The sequence below is a fragment of the Cucurbita moschata genome, unplaced genomic scaffold, assembly GCF_002738365.1.
Source record: "Cucurbita moschata cultivar Rifu unplaced genomic scaffold, Cmos_1.0 Cmo_Scf00035, whole genome shotgun sequence".
Classification (NCBI taxonomy): domain Eukaryota; kingdom Viridiplantae; phylum Streptophyta; class Magnoliopsida; order Cucurbitales; family Cucurbitaceae; genus Cucurbita; species Cucurbita moschata.
The window spans coordinates 157280-177941 of NW_019268551.1; the positions used below are offsets into that span (position 1 = coordinate 157280).

The 20662-nt window shown below is 33.9% G+C and overlaps 1 protein-coding gene across 3 annotated transcripts; it reads left to right on the forward strand.

The window, feature by feature from the left end:
• The first annotated feature begins 218 nt into the window (after positions 1–218).
• LOC111431075 (protein GRIP-like) lies at positions 219–13626 on the forward strand. Of its 3 annotated transcripts, none has more exons than XR_002708433.1 (22): positions 219–1147; positions 1489–1604; positions 2486–2655; positions 3183–3276; positions 4287–4373; positions 4457–4537; positions 5585–5710; positions 5792–5900; positions 5984–6063; positions 7310–7438; positions 7508–7608; positions 10112–10245; positions 10352–10449; positions 10543–10662; positions 10764–10788; positions 10920–10978; positions 11884–11955; positions 12027–12074; positions 12245–12350; positions 12512–12570; positions 12925–13159; positions 13392–13626. XR_002708433.1 is itself a non-coding variant. In XM_023067586.1 (22 exons), exons 2-22 carry the CDS (start codon positions 685–687, stop codon positions 13033–13035), a joined length of 2388 nt encoding a protein of 795 aa, XP_022923354.1. In that variant the 5' UTR covers positions 219–516; positions 630–684; the 3' UTR covers positions 13036–13331. The 3 variants fall into 3 exon arrangements, 2 of the variants coding, with proteins under 2 accessions (XP_022923354.1, XP_022923353.1); XM_023067586.1 differs by lacking the exon at positions 13392–13626 and having other exon boundaries at positions 219–516; positions 630–1147; positions 12925–13331; XM_023067585.1 differs by lacking the exon at positions 13392–13626 and having other exon boundaries at positions 12925–13331.
• Positions 13627–20662: the final 7036 nt, after the last annotated feature.

A 20662-nucleotide genomic window follows, 5' to 3' on the forward strand; every position in this document is an offset into this window, starting at 1 on the left:
ATTTTACACGTAAATTCCCCTAGAAATTGTGATTTTTTTTTTAAAATTTCTTTAAAATAATTACTAATTAGTAATAAGGATTTAATTTATTTGGATTTGTACAGCTTCTTAATTTGATTTATAAAAAAATGGGGAAATTAAACGTGAAATTGAAAAAGCTTGGAAAATGATCACGTGAAATGCACGTGAGTATAAATATAGATGGAGGGAAGTTCACTGCAAGAGGCATGATCAACCCGTAGAATTCCGTTTCAGCTGACGCCCGTCGGTCGTTTCCGATTCTTCAATAGTGGTGAACAACTGATTTTTTTTCTACTAACTTCTCAGATTCTTCGATAGCAATATCGTTGCCGCCGATCTCAATATTCTCTTCCTGTCTCGTTTGTGGTAGATCTTTGGCTGTCATTTCTTTCGTTCTTTATTGATTCGAGGTCATTGATTCTCCATTTACGCGCTGTGATTCAAAGATCTCTGTCTGACGTTGTCTTTTGGAAGCCTTCCGAGTGTGGCAACGAGGTAGGATCTGAATTTCGTTCAAGATTTCAGTGATTCAGATAAGAAAACACGAAACTGCTAGAGTGAATAATTGTGCAAAGCGTTTCAATTCAATTAATTGACCTTCGATTCAGATCTTACGGAGTTGTTTCTGATGTGGTCTCACCGCTGAAATTAAGTAGTGGAACAATGTCTTTGGAGGAAGGTGATGTTTATGAAACTCCGGAAAGTCGAGTGGAAGAGGGGACAATGCCTGAGGGGCTGAAATCCGGAGTGAACCATCAGGGAAATGGCCGTGTTGTAGTGGAAGATAGATTTGCTGATGGCGACAAATGCTTCGATGATCATGACGAGCTTGTTCAATTGGTTATCGACATGAAATCTCAAAATGAATACTTAAAGTCTCAGTTGGAAAGCATGAAAAATCTGCACAATATTGAGAATGTACCGGAACGAGAAGAAGAAATTGGTTCGAGAGATGGAGAAAGCGTTGCTTTGAAAGAACTTCAACAAAGAATTGAGTCTTTGAGTAAAGAACTTTCGGAGGAAAAGCAGACACGAGGTGCAGCTGAGCAAGCTCTGCAGCATCTCCAAGAAGCCCACTCAGAAGCAGATGCAAAAGTTAATGAACTTTCTGCAAAGCTTATCGAAGGTCAGATCTTTTTGGTCTTCCGTGATCTACATCTTTTGTTATGAACTTATGATTAGAAGGGTTTGGTTTGTTTATAGAAGTGATGAGGAGTTCAAAAAAATTTCTACTTTGACCACACTTAATCTGCTGTGTCATTTTTTTCTTTTGAAACCTCGTAAGTAGAAGGCTTTATCTATTTCGAGAATCAGTTCAATTTTCGAGAATTGTTACTGTTTGGAAGGAAAAAAGGGTCAAATGGAAGGTTGTAAATCGTAATTGCTTGTTTTGTTTTATAGTTTTCGAAAGTGAGAACTTTTTTTTTTTGCGTTAATTTTATTACAGAGAAATTTTTCTTTATGTAGCTCAACAGAAGTTGGAGCAAGAAATAAAAGAACGTGATGAGAAATATTCTGACCTGGACTCAAAATTTAGCAGGCTACACAAACGAGCTAAACAGCGTATTCAAGATATCCAAAAGGTGTTTGCTGTATTCCTTGTGCTTATTAAATTGTACCCTGTTGTATCTGCTATCCATATTGTTTTCCGAACCAAAAAACTCCCCATTGACACAGGATCTTTCACATCGATCTTCAATGATGTGATCAAATCCTCAAATTGGATGGACTCTTCATCAAAATACTGTTTTCCAAACCAAATGGAAACAATAGTGTAACGAGAACAAAGGATATTAAAGATCTAGTGGATTTGTGTTAGAATGTGGAATTTCTTTTTGTGAGTAGAAATCATGATCTATATTCTATAATTTTCTTCTTGAACAAATCAATTTATTATATCTGTTTTGGTGGAAACTGTTGCTTTATGTCAGGCCCAAGATTTATTTATTCATTTATTGTTATTATTTTTTTGATTATAAGACAATTTCATTGATGTGTGTAATTTACCAAAGAAGGGTGATGCCCAAACCAAAAGAGTTACAAAAGATTTCTCCAATTGGTCAAAAGAGAGGTGAGAGAACATGATCTATAAAAACAGTGCATTTACACCGAAATATAGCAAGAAAAACAATAATTTTGGCCAAAGAATTTGTTTAAGCTGAAGTGTTGTATTCTTAATCTATCTTACAACTTTGTCATAAGAGGTCGTTACACGTGTCTCATGTCCTTTTCTTTAAACTGAAGAATAACTTCGTTATGTTGCTGTTATGTGTGAATAGTAAACAATAACTTTGAGTGTAAAGGAAAGGGTTCTTGCAAATGTTTCTTAGTTATGTGGCATCCAATCTTCTTCCTTCTTCTCTTGGTTGGAGGGGAAAGGAAGATGTATTTATATGGCATACATGTGTGTACACTTTGCGAGAGCTCACCTTGTTTGTTTTGATGGTTTGATTAAACATTGCAGGAAAAAGATGAACTTGAGGCTCGATTTCGTGATGTTAATGAAAGAGCAGAGCGTGCAACATCCCAGCAGACTGCACTTCAACAAGAAATAGAACGCACTCGGCAACAAGCCAATGAAGCATTGAAAGCAATAGATGCAGAGAGACAACAATTAAGGAGTGCAAACAATAAGTAAAATCTCAACAAATTTTCTTTCTTCGTGGATTGAATTTAAAAACTACCATGTTAAATAGTATCTTTCTCCGTTCATGGCTGAGTGTCTGTTTGCATGATGAAGGGTGGGAAATTTTGATTCTTTATTCCAATTATTTTGCTAGTTGATCTATTTTCATGAGATACTATATGATTTTTTTTAATTATTCATGTTTCCGTTATGCTTTCCATCTATCTTTCAGTCAGAATCCCGACTGTTGTCTCTATATCAATAATCTATTTGGAGTTCAATTGTGAAAACGTGCTCAGATCCTTCAAATACATATTGGCAGAAAATTAGAATTTACTTCTAAATTTAGTATGATATAGTCATAAAGTGAGTGTGGGCAGAACTTTTCTAGAATTGGCACCAATTTTCTATAAGAACCAGGTGTCACTGACTTTATCTGTTGAGCCAATTTTATTAGTCCAATAATTTTTGGAAGTTAAATGTATTATGCTTTGTAATTCTTTTCCATGTGTGGGACAACATCACTCATGAACAGGCTTCGAGACAACATAGAAGAATTGCGACACTCATTGCAGCCTAAAGAAAGTGCAATTGAGGCATTGCAGCAGTCCCTTGCGGAGAAGGACCAGGTATTAGATTCTGCTTTATATTGAGAAGCTTTCTGACATCACTTCTGCTGTATAAGGAAGATACTAAATCTTTTTAACACTTGACCATATCTTTATTGTATGTATCAATTTCTCATAAGAAGAACTGAATGGTGGTCAATGGTATACTAATTTTATGCCCAGGGGTAAATGAAACCCTTTAGGGATTGTTTGGTTGGAGGTTTTGTTTTAGATGCCTAGGAATAAGATGTCTGAGAATCAGATAACCGTTTTTGGTGTTGTGTGGAAAAATAAATTGAATTTTCAAAAACCAGTTATGAACAACATTTTTATTATCATTGTCATTGAGATTCATTCATGAGTTAGGTTGTCCAATGTAAAACTTAGATTAAAATAACTTTGCATCGAGCAATTGTAACAATAGATTTAGAGGCAATGGTTATGCCAAAATTTAAATATTTTTCGATTCACCTTATCTGAATGTAGAAAAGGAAATAATGAAAACTTCATCCCAAGCATTTCCTGATCATCAAATATGTTCTACCATATATGCTCATTCCTTTCTACTTCATCCCAAGCATTTCCTGATCATCAAATATGTTCTACCATATATGCTCATTCCTTTCTAAGTAAATGGCCCAACACATTGCAAAAAGGACACATCTCCGAGACTATGTGCCTTTTTCTTGGAACGCCACCAAAACTGTCCCAACTAGTTAGTAAATTCACATCTTTTGAAGTTATCTAACGGACATTAAGTTTTAATAGTACTTTAGCTCATAATTTAAAAGTGAAATCATAATAAATGAAAGGCTGATTAGAAGGCATATGCATCCTATGAAAAAGAAGATGCTAAGTATTTGATTGAAAATTCATAATTACTGTTTTTTCTTTATTATTATTCTACTTCATCTTCTTGTTTATGAATTCATCAAATACCAAAATGTCATTGCTACCTCTACTTCGATATAATTGGAGGGCTTTTGAAATGTTTATTTTGACAATGGTGTGTTTCCCTCTGCGTGCTTCAGATGTTGGAAGACATGAAGAATATGCTTCAAGCTGCTGAGGATAAAAGGCAAGCTTCACTAGCTGACCTTTCTGCAAAACATCAGAAGGTGAGGCATGTTTGTCATTCATGTTTTCTCTATACCTCCTATTATCCTTCCGATCATCATCTGTGTTTTTTGTTTTCATCCAGAGCTTGGAGAGCTTCCAAATGCAACTTTCTGATGCTTTATCTGATAGAAATAAAGCTACAGAAACTATTTCTTCCCTACAGGTATGAGTTAATTCAAATTGTAGTTTACATTTCAGGCACCACACTCCAGTTAGTTAATGCAAAATATGCAATAATCTTTAGATTCCATTTTGATTGCTAAGTAGCGGATGATTGGAGGAGGAAGAGAAGGGCAGGTTGATTTCTTAAATTGGGCCTGGAGAAGGAGGCTTGTGATAAATGGATTGAGATTTTTTATTTCGGGATATTATTGTGATGGTGTTAAAAAATAAGGGTTGTGGTGCCCACATGGATTTAGTGGATTTATAATTGCCTTTCTGTAAATGGTAAGAAAATTCTAACTTTATAGAGGTCTATGGCATAGGTCCATCTTTCTTATTTGTTTCGGTAGAAGATGTCTTGAGTTGAATACTTTGACAGAGGACTCCAAAGAGGCTTTTGGAGGCTTTTTGTTTAGCTCATTTTACTGGTACAAGTTTTGAAGGCTTTTGGAGTGCTGTGGTGTTTTTCTTATTTGAAAAATGAACATTTTATTGATATGGTGAATTGATTACAGCATTTCATTGGTAAGGTGAAATGATTACAAAGAATAAAAGATCCTAACGATTTGTAGTAATAATTTTTTTTAACAATGAGCATCGAGGTAAGTAATGTTATAATTACAAAAAGGTGGGGATGGTTTACTCCAGAAAAGTGCTAAAAGATAGTAAATTCCATTTGTATATGGTGCTTATCTGTAAAGATCCGAGTATTATGCTGTGGTGTTTTCATAAAGATTGTGATTTTATAGTATGCTTTTAAGGTGTGAGTAGAAGTTTAAAAAAAAAAAAAAAACATTTATTATTCCATGTGTTAACTGTACTTTCAATTAATAGATTAGACATAAAGTTTTGTTGTCACAATTACAGTTATTATCAAGTATGCTTTCAATGTAAGAGGAGAAGAGTTGATTTCTGGTTGCAATATAATTCTCCTTTTCTTTATACTATTATAAACTTTTACAACTGAGTTTGTAATAGTTATCTTAATATATTTCTATCTATATATATATATGCCTGTTAATGAAGATTTTAAGAACACATTTTCCAGGAATTAGTTGCAGAGAAAGAATCAAAGATTGCAGAGATGGACGCAGCATCAAGTGGTGAGGCAGCCAGACTTAGAGCTACTGTGGAAACTGTAAAAGGAGAGCTTGCTCACCTCAGAAATGAAAATGTAGGCTCTTTGATTGAACTCTTACAACTGTGTCCAAATTCAGGTTTGTAATCATAGGATCATAGTTGTATAATGCTGCAGGAGAAAGAAAAGGAGACATGGCAAGCCGCCTCGGAGGCACTTAAAATGAAGTTAGAGATCGCTGAGAGCAATTGCATACGTGCTGAAATTGAAGCTGCTAAAATGAGGAGTATAAGAAGAATTCTTTTTTACTTTTGTTGATGGTTCTAATATAGCAAAGAAACAGACAAATATTGCGTTGTTGTTGGACAGGTCAGCTGGAATTGGAAGTTTCTGCAAAAACCCGGATGTTGAGTGCAAGAGATGCTGAACTACTGACTGTCAAAGAGGAGGTATTAACAACCACCAGAATCTGTGTTTCATTTAGTTATTCCAATTTACTTATATATTTATTCTTTTTCTTATTGGGGAAAACCTTAAGACAATAATTTATAACTGGGAGAAGTGGAGCTGTATGAAGGAACACTTTGTAGATTAGTACTACGATTTGACTAATGGGGTACTTAATTGGAGTCGTTGAAGAAGGTGTTACAGAACTGGATGATGAGGCTGGCGATTATTTTGGTTTAGGGATAGGTATAGAAGATAACGGGTCAGTATATTAGAAGGAATTGTTGATGGACAGCGGCTAGAAATAATGGAAGAGGGCAGTAAGGTTTGAGGCTCGCAATTTTGTTGCTATTCTAAGTATGAGCTTGCTCAAGAAGAAGACTTCTAGGTTCCTCAAATTATCTGAGATTCTACCTATATTACTATATTTATATACTCTTTATGATTTATAATTTCTTTGCTATTGGTTTGTATTAAAATTCTTATTTTTGGTTTCGTTACTAGAATGATTAATTGTTAGCTCTTCCTTGAACTACAGTTTAGATAGTGACGCTGCTGCCACGTTGATATGGTTGCTAATCATTTTATCTCGACGGGGTTGCTTGCTGTTAGTTACTTCTCTATTTACAAAATAATTTTCTACTAGGTGCTCCTACCACCCATCCACTCAAGCACATTTGGAAAGCTGAAGTCCCCAAAAAAAATTGGTTTTTTTTTCTCTTGATGCCTTTTCGTAGGTTCTGTTTATGGGATGGACTTCCCCATATGTAGTATTTCAGATCTTATGGAGAAGTTGCTAGCCCAAAAAGAAATAAGAAAAGATAAATTCACACCATCCTCCGAAGGAAACCACTAGGTGTCTTGAGCTCTGTATTATGCTTTTAACGGGGCTGAAATAATCTTCTAATGCTTGTTCTCCAATATTTACTGGAATAATCTTCTAATGCTTCATCCCTTAAAGTAGTTTTTTTTTTTTTTTTCTTTCTTTCTGTTAATTCATCTGATGTGAGGCAGTCCATCAATCTATCAGCAATGTGTCTATTCATGGTATCTAACAAACCTGGAACCAGGATTTTACCAAAGTTTTCAGATGCTGCCATAGAAATAATTCTCTCTCTCTCTCTCTCTCTTTTTTTTTTATTTTATTTTAATTTTATCCTCCATAAATGAATTTTTAAGTAATCTTTTAGTCCCTTCAACACCTACTTGAAATCAAATTGGCTTGATGACATTTCTTTATTCTTGCAGATGAATCGCCTTAAAAGTGAATTTTCTTCATACAAGGTTCGTGCTCATGCACTTCTTCAGAAGAAGGAAGCAGAGTTAGAGGCTGCTGTGGACTCTGACCAGATTAAAGCCCTCGAGGAAGCGCTTAAGGTGAACACATGATGTCAATATCCATGTTGATTCCTGAGCTCGCTTCGCTTATCAAACTTTGCATTATAGGAAGCTGAAAAGGAAATCACGTTGGCATATGCTGAAAAGGATCGGGTTCAGCTAGAACTAAAAAATGCTTTGGCAAATCATGAAAAAGAACTCAGAGAAAGGTATTCTTATACTCGAGATTCTTGCCTTTAATTTTCCATCTTCTTCGGGAGGGTTATTACAAATTTAAACTGCAACTTTAATAGTAGTTATACCTTGGGAGGTTGATTTGAATGTTTGGAGCATTTAAAAATGTTTCAGAAATTAATAACGTTAGTTGCATGCCTCAATCGCGGGGCAAACCAATTGATACCTTAAGTATTCAAATAACGAAAAATATCTTCAATTGACACTTATAATGTGAAGATGGGAGCCACCAACCTTAACCAAAAGCAATAACGAAAAATATCTTCAATTGACACTTATAATGGAGAGAGTAATTATATTGATTTTTTCATTTAAAAGTTGGAGAAAGTAAACAAATTGATACTGATAATAGGCATAGTGTGCGTATACTCCTAGATGAAGATTCTTTAATTATTTCTAGCCATAACTCCCATATGGATGTCCTAATTTAGTTGGACTGTGGCCTCGCTTTTGGGTGTATATCAAGGACTTGATGCATGGAATTCTTAACTTGAACAGAGGGAACAAATGGCACTTAAAAGATGTATTGGACATCCGTCATTACTAATGAGACAACAGGGAATGGTATAAAATGCCATCTGCCGTCTCTTCGTTGTGTTTGCAATAAACCCACTTACCTGGAGGGAGATAATAATTGTAATGCCCATGCCCTGACGATCAGGATTTGAAATTTGGATTTGACACTTAATGACCTCAACATTTTCCAGCATCCTCTACGATATAGTTACATTACCTACTTCTTGCTTCTTAAGAGTGGAAACTATCTCCACAGACCAACACAAGTCATTCCAGCATGTTCTGTCCTCACTCACATGCATCTTTGGTAAATTCCCAGGAGGTCACCCAACATAGAATTGTTCCAAGTAAAAACAAGCTTAACCATTGAGTTCTTATGATTGTGCCACCGAAAAGGAAGGTGTAACTTGTTTTGTATAGGTAGTAACTTTCATTTCCTTTAAGCCTTTCTTAGTCATCCTATCCTTAGGATCACTCTCATGTGAATGTGGTATTGATTCATTCATGCATCCCTTCTTTATTCGGGTGTCACATGCTCACTAACTTTCGCCTTGGTTCGCTCCCGAACCATATCTTATTGGGAGAGGTATTGCTCTGATACCAAGTGTAACAACCCTATTTTTTTTTATACTAAAATAAAGTTGCTACCACATGCATGATATGATTGTAACATACAGAAACCTTCTTTTAAAATAGTTCATAAATAATACCATGGACTTAACTGTTCAAAATAAAATCCTTAAAACAAAACAACGGAAAATAAATAACTTTGAAATTTAAATAAAATAAAGAAAAAGAATAAAACAATGTTATAATCTAACCTAAGGGCTATAAAATAGACATAAATGCAGCTACCCTAACACTGGTTCCATAACTTTCGTCATGACGCTGCCGTCATCTGTACAGGTGCCTTACTTTTACTTGAAATGTAGAAGTAGCACATGACTTGAGTATTTTAAGAAATACTCAGAAAGTAACCCCGCTATTGGGGTTGGAAAATACAAACACATGTAACATGGTGGGACCTATCCTTTTAACATATCATAGCATATCCTTTGGCAGCTTAGTCTAAGGCCGTGCTATGATATGTTAAAAGGATAGGTTCCACCCTCTTGCATGTATTTGCATTTTTCGAATTCAATAGTGAGGTTACTTGCGGTATATTTCTTAAAATACTCAAGCCATATGCTACTCTTATATTTCAAATAAAGGCAAGACACCCCTGTATGGATGATGGCGGCGTTGTGATGAAGACCATGGAACTAGTGTTAGGGCAGCTGCATTTATGTCTATTTTGTAGCCCTTAGGTTAGAGCATTGGTTTATTCTTTTCTTTATTTTATTTAAATTTCACGTTATTTATTTTCTGTTGTTTTGCATTAAGGATTTTATTTTGAATGTTTAAGTCTATGACATCATTTATGAACTACTTTTAAACGAAGGTTTCTACATTTAGAACCATGTCATGTACGTGGTGGCGACTTTATTTTAGGATAAAAAAATAGGGTCGTTTATAGAATAATTCTCTTCGGATCTTATTTGTTTGTTAAAACCTAGAATTATAGATTAGTTAAATGGAACGTGTGAATGTTATGGAGTGTGATCCAATTTCTTTCATATGTTTTTCAATAAAAGTCCGTTTTTTGCATAAAAAATCATGAACATTCCATGGTAGTTTTAGGTGAAAAAGATTCCTTGGCAGGCAAACAATGTTTTCTTATCATGGCCATGTTTTGTCATTACATTTAATTTAGATATCTAATGGCCGTTAGATTTATGTTTTGCTTAACCACTGTGAGGTCTAGTAGCCAAAGTGGCTAGTTAGTTGTGTTTGCAAATGGTTCCATTCTTTATTTCCTTAAGAATTTTCCTCCTGAAGTTCTATAAATCATTTCCCCTTTTATGAATTGAGTAATTGGCAGTATTCTTTTTAAGGATAACTTCTTATTTTCACCTCTGACAGAGATTCAACCCTCAATGACGCTGAGCAAAATATTAAGAGCCTAGAAAAGAGGCTTGAATCTGCTAATTTGCACCTTCATTCTGAAAAGGAAGCTTGGGAACAAAGCCTCCAAAACTTGGAGGAATCATGGCGAAGTAATATCTGTAGTTTGAATGAAATAGTGATTCTTGCCTTTTTCTTTACAGAGCGATAGATAAGTTGTTGCAAAGAATATAATTTTCTACAATATCTTATGAGCAGTTAGATGTGAAGCACTGAAATCTCAGTTTGAAGAATCCTCTAGGCAAGATGTAGAAAAGGAATTTGAGGAGCTGAAACAAGGGTACAAAAGATTGAAGGCAAGTATATATATATATTTTTTCTTCTCTTGTTTTGTGCCTTGTGCTAAAATAATTTATCCTCAAGATTTTACTTTGTTGTGTAATCTGTAGGAAGAGCATAATTCATTCCGTGATCTTGCTGATAGAATGATCGAGGAAAAGGATACAGAAATTTCTAGGCTTTTAGATGATAACAAGAATCTTCGACGATCTTTGGAATCAAAACCTCCCGTATGTTTAATTTCTACTCCTTTTGGTTGCAATTCCTTGAAAACTTTTTATCTAGTGTTTTCTTTACTCATTACTGATCCATCTGTTGTATCATCGTTCAGGCAGGTCAAGTTGGTAATACTGCAGGTAGGAAAACTTTTTTGTTTCCCTATTCATTTGCTGCTTGCATTTGATACTATTAGAACTGAATGAACTTGGACAATAGACTAGAACAGACCATTGGCATCCTAACGTTCTTTTTCTTCTACTGGTATCAGTCACTCAAAAACAGGACTCGTCAAATTTGAGTGCCTCCAATGCAGAACAACAGATTCTGGTATGTACAACATTCTTTCTCATAAAAACGTGTTGCTTGCAACTTATAGTTGTTTTTAATATCTTTTTTTGTTGTTTCTAAAAAATTAGAGATTCGGCTCTCCAATCTCATGAATAAGAAAAAAATTAGTTTGCATGGTTTGATTATCAAATCTAGTCACCTTTTTCTACGACATGTTAACAATAATTGTAACAGCCCAGATCCACCGCTAGCAGATATTGTCCTCTTTGGCTTTTCCTAGCGGTGGGCCTGGGTCGTTACAATTATTGTGATGTTCTACACTGGTTGGGGAGGAGAACAAAACACCCTTTATAAGGGTGTGGGCTTTTCCTTTTGGGCTTCCCCTCACGGTTTTTAAAACGCGTTTGTTAGGGAGAGGTTTCCACGTCCTTATAAAGAATGTTTCGTTCCCCTCTCCAACCCATGTGGGATTTCACAATCTATCCCCTTCGGGGCCCAGCGTCCTTGCTGGCACATTGCCTTATGTCCACTCCCCTACTGGGCTCAACCTCTTCGTTGGTACATTGCCCGGTGTCTGGCTCTGACACCATTTGTAACGGCCCAAGCCCACCGCTAGTAGATATTATTCTCTTTGGGCTTTCCCTTTCGGGCTTTCCCTCAAGGTTTTTAAAACGCGTATACTAGGGAGAGATTTCCACACCCTTATAAAGAATGTTTCGTTTCACTCTCCAACCCATGTGGGATCTCAAAACAATGTTAGAGATGAAAGTTAACATCTTATTCTGAAGTCTATCTCCTTTATTTATGTATTATTATTTTTTTAATAAATAATAATAATAATAATAAAAAACAATAATCTTCTTGATGTTTTACTGTGCTGGCAGCTTGATCTAAAACATCTAGAACCTGTTTGTGATAGTTTCCCGTTTTCATTTTTTATTCAGATTTTAGCAAGGCAGCAGGCTCAGAGAGAAGAGCAACTAGCCCAATCACAGCGGCATATTTTAGCTCTTCAAGTATGATTCACTGATTGTGATATGTATTTCACGTTCTAGATGGCAGAGTCTAACAATTCTGCAATTTATAGGAAGAACTTGAGGAGCTCGAACGTGAGAATCGTCTGCATAGCCAACAGGTAAAATTAAGTTCCAATGGAGCCAATTTCCAAGATGTTAAAACCTTTTAAGTTCTTAATCTATTTTTATTTAAGAAAGCCATGTTCGGCCTGATATGTGAAGTCATACCATAGTAGATCAACTACCAACATTTTTGGTGTGAAATTTTAACATTATCTCATGGGTGCAGCAAGCAATGCTGAAGGCTGAGCTTCGTGATATGGAAAGATCACAGAAGAGGGAGGGTGTTGACATGACGTATCTGAAGAATGTCATCTTGAAGCTCCTCGAAACCGGTATAGTAGAAGTTTTTCTAGGGTCCTACTTTGATAAAGCCAATCGTTTTCAATTAACGTCCTCGTTTCAATTTATTGGTTTAAAGATTGAGTAATATTAGGCTGTGCTTTATTTTATATCCTGAGAACATCTCCTTATCCTCAAATTTATTTTTAATTAGGTGAAGTAGAAGCTCTGCTACCTGTGGTTGCCATGCTCCTCCAGTTTAGCCCAGAAGAGGTTGTATATTCACTCTCTACTCTTCTCTATCCTGTGAATCCGTAGTAGATATTGTGTTCTACTTTCTTAATTGTAGCCAAACATATAGAGCCAGTCCAAAGAACCCATGGAAAGAAGGAAAACCATTGTTAGGCCTTGTATGGATCAACTAAATAATAGGAATAGAACTATGTTTGCGAATTATCAACATGCTCGGTTCGGTTTATTAGTCTTGTAGTGTCAAAGCGAGCATAAGCCAACCATAATTAACATGTACACCTTTCAGGGTGGAGGTTCAAATTCTCATCCCCACTTGTAATACTAAAAAAAAAGCTCAACTATGGTGAATAATTTTGGGTTGATTTGCTTGTGCAGATGCAAAAATGTCAACAAGCGTATCGCAGCTCGACCGATGGTCCTCCGAGCCCTGCTGGTGATTCGTCAGGATCTGCTCGTTCTCTTTTCTCAAGATTTTCGTTTGCATGACAGATGAGAGGAAGCCTCTAGTAAATTTGTCAGCATTATATTAAAAACGTCTGCCACTACGCTTGAATTTCTCAGCAAATGTTCTTTTCAAAGACCGGCGGCAGACAAGAAGAGTTGCACAAATGTAAGAATTTCTGTACTGATTCTTTCTCGTAAGAAACAACAATATTCTTACATGCCAAAATCAGAGTCTATAGAGAAGTGTTAGCATATAGGCAAATGTTGTTTAATTTATATACAGTGCATTGGTATATATATAATTTTTTGGATATAGTTTGGTGCTGCATTTGAACCTTTGAGGGATATTGTTTTCTTTTTCTTTATTTTGGAAATAAGAAAAAGAAATTGTTTTTCAGGTAAACATGTTGCAGAAGTTATAAATGAAATGGTTGGTATCTTCGTGGTTAGGATTCAAACACAGGACCAAGACTCGGTGGGAGTCTCTTGAATGAAAATTTTTATGAATTTAGAGAGGGCGAAGCCGAGAGAGAATTTTTTTATTATTTAGTGAGGAGATGAGCGAGATGATCAAATTTTCTTTTGTATATGTAGTCAGCTCAAACATTTTAAAGTATATACTTTAATTTGGCTCCTAAGGTGTTATTATTCTATTTTAGGTTTTAATTTGCAAAAATCATATTGAAATTTATATTTCTAAAGTTCTAAGAAGATATATATATATATATATATATATATATATATATTTTTGTAAAATGTTGATAATTTTCAAATTTTTTTGATAACTAAAAAAAAACATTTTTCAAGCGTTTTTAATAATCTTTGATAAAAAGTTGAAGATAAGCATGGTTAAAAAGTTTTTTTATTAGTAAATTCATAATTTACTCTTTTGTGATTGGATGTATCCCTTCATACGGTATTATATTGGATGTGAGCTATCGTATTTTTGTGTTTGTTGATCTAATTGATACTCTCTATGTCCCTATTTTTCCATTGAAAATAAGACCGTCATTGCATCTAGGATGTGTAATATGTGCAGAAAAATTCATTTAAAATAGTTTATAAATGATACCATGGTTTTAAATGTTTGAAAAATCTATTTTAAATAAAAGTAGTCATAAACGTTATTTATTTTATTTTTCTAATTTTCGATTGTCACATGTAGACTGAAGCGATACATGTATAAAAGGAAAATAAACATATATGTATGTTTATGTTTATAATAAATAATTTCAAACTAAAACAAATTTAGGAATAAAAGCTGGATGTGATGTCCTTGGTTGGGGAGGAGAACAAACCACCATTTACAAGGGTGTGGAAACTTGCCCGTAACAGACGCGTTTTAAAATTTTGAGGGGAAGCTCGAAAGGGAAAGTCTAAAGAGGACAATATCTACTAGCAGTGGTTCTGAAACGTTGCACCATAGGAGACAAAACCATTTGACCCCACAAATTCAACAACTATTCGACAAAATGTGTGATTTCAAAACTATCGAGCATTATTTTTTACAAATTGGAATTTCAAAACTGTTCGATTAACGACGACTTAGTTGATACAATTTTTTTATATAACGATTTCGTTTTTTTAATTTCATATCTGTAACGATTTAAGTCTCTTTATTATAGTTTGTTTGAAATCTTCCTAGCTTACAACTTTTAGCTTCGGGTTCTTTTTTTTCCAAATTTTATATTTTTGAAATTTATGCTTGGATGATTTTATTACCTTTCCTTAGATTTCTATGATCTTCACTATACCAATTATAAATTTAACTTTCGCATTTTTTGAATAGAATTTTGTAATGCACATAGTTTTTCATTAAATTCTAGTGGTTTTTTCATTTTCTCGTCATCATGTCATAATTGTTAGTTTATAATTTAATGATATTTTTAAAATGATTTATAATTCATTTTAAATAGAACCAAGTATCTCTATGAATTCTTACTTATAAGTAATGTGTCCCGGAATATGTGTTTTAAATAGGAAAAAAAAGTATGGCTAGAGCTTGTGGGAGTAGAATTCTCTGTCGTTGCCGAGATAATAGAAAAGGAGAATCCTCTTGTCAAAGCACAAAAGATTCGATTTAGGAGTCCAAAAGATTTGACTTTAAATCCTTTTCGAGTTCGGGTTGAAGTCGATCATAATGACATTGTTGTTTTAGTCCCTAAAATTGGATAAATATATATATATAAATAAATAAATAGATAAATAACGTATATGAAAGTACTAATAAGGGAGTATTTAAGTACCGATATTAATAATGTAGGTTAAACTTAGTGAGCTAATTCATTGCATTAATTCCACGAAAATTAGGTAAAATTATGAACCAGGTCATTACAACACTATTTCACGTATCGACTTTGATATGAAAATGTTACGTAATGTAAATATTTGAAAATGCTTTTAAAGCTTCGAAAATTCAAAAGTTGAAAAAATAAATTTAAAACACTAACGGGTCTAGCCTGAGGGAAATCTTCTCAGATGCGTTTTTTTTCTTTGCAATTTATCTATGTTTAACATTTCCGCCGTGAAATTGAAAAATATTGACCATAACTCATCATTTTTCTCCTTTTTATATTCTAGGTTTTAGGTTTGATAATCTCCGAGCACTAGACAAAAGAGATCGAAACGATAAAGGAGTTTTTTCAGAACTTGTCGACAATGCCAATTTGAAAAACGATAAAAAAATGACCGAAAAAATTATTTTAGACGCGTTTTTTCTTTTCGTTAGAGGAAGTGACAAATTGATCCGTATTTAACTTTCCTTATTATGAAATTGAAAATATTGACGATAGTACTTTTTCATCGTGTGCTTTCGATGACTCGTTTGAGATTTCGTGTTAGTTTTTGGATGTTAGGATATTTTGCTTAACCCTTTGGTTTTGGTATAATTTTCAAACCATTAACAAAGAAGTTAAAATGATAAATGAACTTTTCGATACTCGATTAATGTCTTTTCATCTCATCAATAGGTTTGTTGTTGTCCTTTTTAACCTTACTTCTGCCACCAGACCGTCAAGCAAGAAAAAGATCCTAAACATTTCCATTAAAACGAGAAGAAAAGAGTCCTAGCATATTAGACCCAAGTCGGATCCGTCTAAATGCCGGCCTTGAGGCGTCGAGAGTGTATCCAACTGTCATGAGCCCTTCAAGTGAAATGATAAAATAAAGTGAAGGACCTCATGTGGATGCCAACTCTCCACTTTTCAACTTAATCAAAATTGTTTTCCAAAAATCAAAAGTTTGTTTCAAAGATTTTTTATGATATTAGGAAGGGTTCGATATTCTTAGATAAAGAGCACACGTTCTTTCGATGCTATGCATGTATGTACGAAGATACGAAAGAAATTATTTTGTATTCTCTTCATTTATATACATTTTTACGAAAGTCCTATTTTACATTTTTTTTTATGGGATGTATCTTTTCTACGGTAAGTGTGTTGATTTCGATAAATACCATTGATATTGACGAGATGAGATGTGACTGTGCCGGATATATCAATATATGCAATTGATCTATACATTGAAATGATGCATTCTTTTATGTTTGAGTGATACATTATCTAATAGCCCAAAAATAAATAAAAATAATTATAAAAATTGTTAAAATAATAATAATAAGAAATAAATAAATAAATAAATTAGAAAAAAAAAAACAAGCTTTCCCCATTTCTCTCCACTAACCTCTCATCCCTTCTCACGATTATCTCTCCCCAACCCATCCTTACGCCAGAGGGAAGGCAGAAAGAACAGAAAAACAACATGGTCAGATTTGAGAAGTAAAATGGCTTTCAACATTATTTTTGTCTGTTATTACGGGAAAATTCTATCTCAGATTTCTTATTCCTTACTAGTTATGGTTATAAGAAATTAATTTGGAATAAAATTTCTTATATATTTTACCCGATCCTAGTAATTATCAGATCCCATATCCAATTGATTAGATTTTTGTTAGCATTTTAAGTTAGAAAATAAGATTAGATTCAATAAAATTTTAGTCGACAGATCTATAAACTTGAAGATAATAGCCAGACAGACCTATAAACTTGAAGCAAACAATCGACTTAATATTGGCCAATAATATCTGTTTACACAATTGAAAATCTATTTTCATATGAAAATAATTACCGGGAGGGGATGGAAGAAAGATTTGTTGAATATAATTTAGCAATAAAATAGTAAATATTAGAGGGCAATCAAGTCCATTAAATTTTGTCTGACAATAAATATCATAATTTTAGGATGACCAATGTAAATTAGAGAAATAATGTTGTAGAGTTCCAACTTGAAACTAATGTCATGGGCTCATATAGGTTGACCTGAATTTCAAAGGACGGAATCGAACTTTCATTAAAGATATATTCGTGACTACGACTTAAGCTAGCCAGGTAAGTGACCTTATTATCCGCATTGTTATATTTGATGTTGGCACGTGCCCTGTGGTTCTGCACGTGTCATATATATTGATGTGTGAATTGTCTGTGGATCGATATGCTTCCTATATGTTATGTTATGTTATAATATGTGGTTTGTATGATAATAATTATGGTACAATGTGCTCAAGGATATGTTTGAGATAGGATACGAGAAGGATGCACAAAACGAAATGTAACGATAGGAGTAAGATAAGTTCATGAAACGTTAAGGTTAGGTTACATACCGAAGTGCTATGGATAGAAGAGATTGATGAAAGAATACGGTTAGGTTATGGGTAGAAAGGGATATGTTTGTGATAGATTGATAGAACGATAGCGTTATGGTATGTTCTTGTGACGATATGACTAAGGTACGTTACGTAATGATATGTCTGTGATAGGTATAAGAACGTTAAGACTATGGTAAGTTAGAGAACGATATGACTATGAAGTGTTTACGTTATGACTTGTTTATCATATGATACATTGTATGCTAGATTATTGTGCTTAAGTACGTAGTTATGTGAATATGAATGTATGCTATGTATGCTTTTAGTCTGATGTGATGTGTAATGCATGTAATGATATGAGGTCCTTGAATGATTATGGCATGCTTGTATGAAATATGTGAATGTGAACAGCATGAATTGTATGACATGAAACACGGTAAACTATCTGGAACCATAACCCCGATAGAAATGTATATGAAATGTGAAATGAAAATGAGAATGACATGAAGCCTGGAACGTGACAGGGGGTTATGGTCATTAAAGATAATGTAGAAATAGGGGGACTTCATGCATTATGTGTGTTCATGCATCTGGGGGATACCCCCATCTCATCACGAGGGTATGGACGCGTACATCCAATGGCAGGACAACGATCGTTATACATTGCATAGCGCTGCCGTGACGGTTCTAGTTTTAACGGGTCCCAGCATAAGGGGCTCCCAGAGTATGCCCACCGGATAAGGACAGTGGCCCAGTGGTGTGCGAACTAGCTGGTGAGCCCATACTCGCACGTATGGGCTGTGTGTAGAGTATATGTTACACGTCCACAATTACCCGTTAGAACAGCACCGTAGGAAAAACGAAACGAAACGAAACGAAAGATAGGTCCCATCATTTCATTGCATGTGATTGTTGTATTTAACCCCAATAGTGGGGTTACTTACTGAGTATTTTTTTAAATACTCAAGCCATGTGCTATTACATTTTTCAGGTTAAGGCAAGACATTCCTGTACGGCTGACGATGGCATCGCAACTCGAGATCATGACACATGCTTAGGATAGTGGTATTTATTTTCTTAGACTTAGGATAGAATAGGATGTTTTAAACTTAAACGCTTATTTATTTTATTTCGGGTCTTTCGTTGTGTCGTTTTAAAGATGTTTTCGAAACACATAAGTCCATGGTTGTGTTTTAAGTTAAAGGTTATGTTTTATGGAATTTAAATGAAGTCTTCCGCATTCAATGTTTATGGTACGTATACAATAGCGACCTTAAATTAAGTAGAAAATTTTGGGTTGTTACACATTAAAAAGAAAAATCAACATGCATTTTAACGTTTATAATAAATAAATTAATATGATCCAAATCCCGAGAAAAGAACAAAATCTTTAAAAAAAAATATGACTTTGAAAATAAAATAAATTTAAGAATAAGAACAAAGTATTCAACTAACCAATTCCATCAACTCGAAATTGTAAGCTAAGCATCTACGTATAACAAACCAAAACATTCAACAAAATGTCTGATTTGTGTCCTCTTAGTATGTTCTTCCTATCACTTACTCAAATGTATTCGATAAGTAACGATTTAGTTTATGAACTTTATCGTATAATGATTTAGTCTCTTTATTTCAAATTTATATTAATGTAAGTTTTTTAGTTTATTTTCTATGTTTTTATAAAATTTATGCTTATTTTGAAATTTTAGAACTATGATTTTGTGGTTGTTTGTTGGATTCTATGTTTTGTGTAGAATTATGTGTATTAGCAAATTTAGCACCGAGATATATTTTGAATAGGAAAAAGTGAATGGCCAAAGTTCGTGGGAGTAAGATTTTCTATTGCTGCTGTGATAATAGAAAGAGAGAATCCTCACGTAAAGGAGGGGTGTATGCATGAACAGTGACCACATTTGAATGAGAGAGATCTTGAGAAAAGGATGATTAAGAAAGACTTAAAAGAAATGAACGTTCCTACCTATACCAATAACGTGCACAATCATAGGAAATTCTATGTTGGATGACCTCTTGAGAATTTTCCTAGAATGCTTTTGAGTGAGGACGAAGCATGATAAAAGGACTCATGTTGGTTTGTGAGAATAGTCTTCACCCTTAAAAGCAAGAAGTAAGTAACGTGACCATGTCGCAGGAGATTGTCGAGACCATTAGAAGGTGGCTAATCCAAATTTCAAATCTTGATCAGAATCCTAAACATGAAATTTAGATAACCTTAAGAAAAATTAGACATTTTTCCAACGTTCTTGATAATGTTGGATAAAACTTGAATATAAACGGGGTTAAAACGTTTTTGTATAACATGGTAAAAGATACTTATTTTAAAGTTTTTTTTATAAGCTTTACTAAAAAGTAGACATTAATTTTCATAAGAATTTTTTAAGTTTTTCATAATCTAGGAAAATAGACGTTCTTCCCATGCTTTTTGGTAATATGAAATACTTCGTCTACAATTTTAATAAATTCCTATCTCATCCTTTTTTTTTTTTTGACGAATACATCACTTTGACTATAAATATCTGTTGAATTCAATATGTGCAATGGATTTTGACGAGATGGATGCAGCTGGTCGTCAAGTGTTTGTGTATGTTGATTCTAATATTTTCGGTCGATATCAATGAGATGAGATTTTTTGAGTGGACGTAACTATACATTGAAATGATGAATCCTTTTTTATATTCTCAACAAAATAAGTTAGAGGCTTTACTGTTGGGTGACTTGATTGTTGTTCGAACGATGTGGCTCCTACACGTGTCTTGAATTTATGGTCGCTTGATGTATGCGATGTTATGTTTTTGTTATGATGTCAGATATTATGTTACATAAATTATGCTATATTATAAAGTATATCATGTCACGACAAAATTAAAGATAAAAAAAAATCACAAATAAATATTATAATAAAAAAAAAAGGACACTTTAGAAAAGTCAAAATAGCTTTTATCTTTAAGAAAAAAAAAAAAAAAAAAAAAAAAAAAAAAAAAAAAAAAAAAAAAAAAAAAAAAAAAAAAA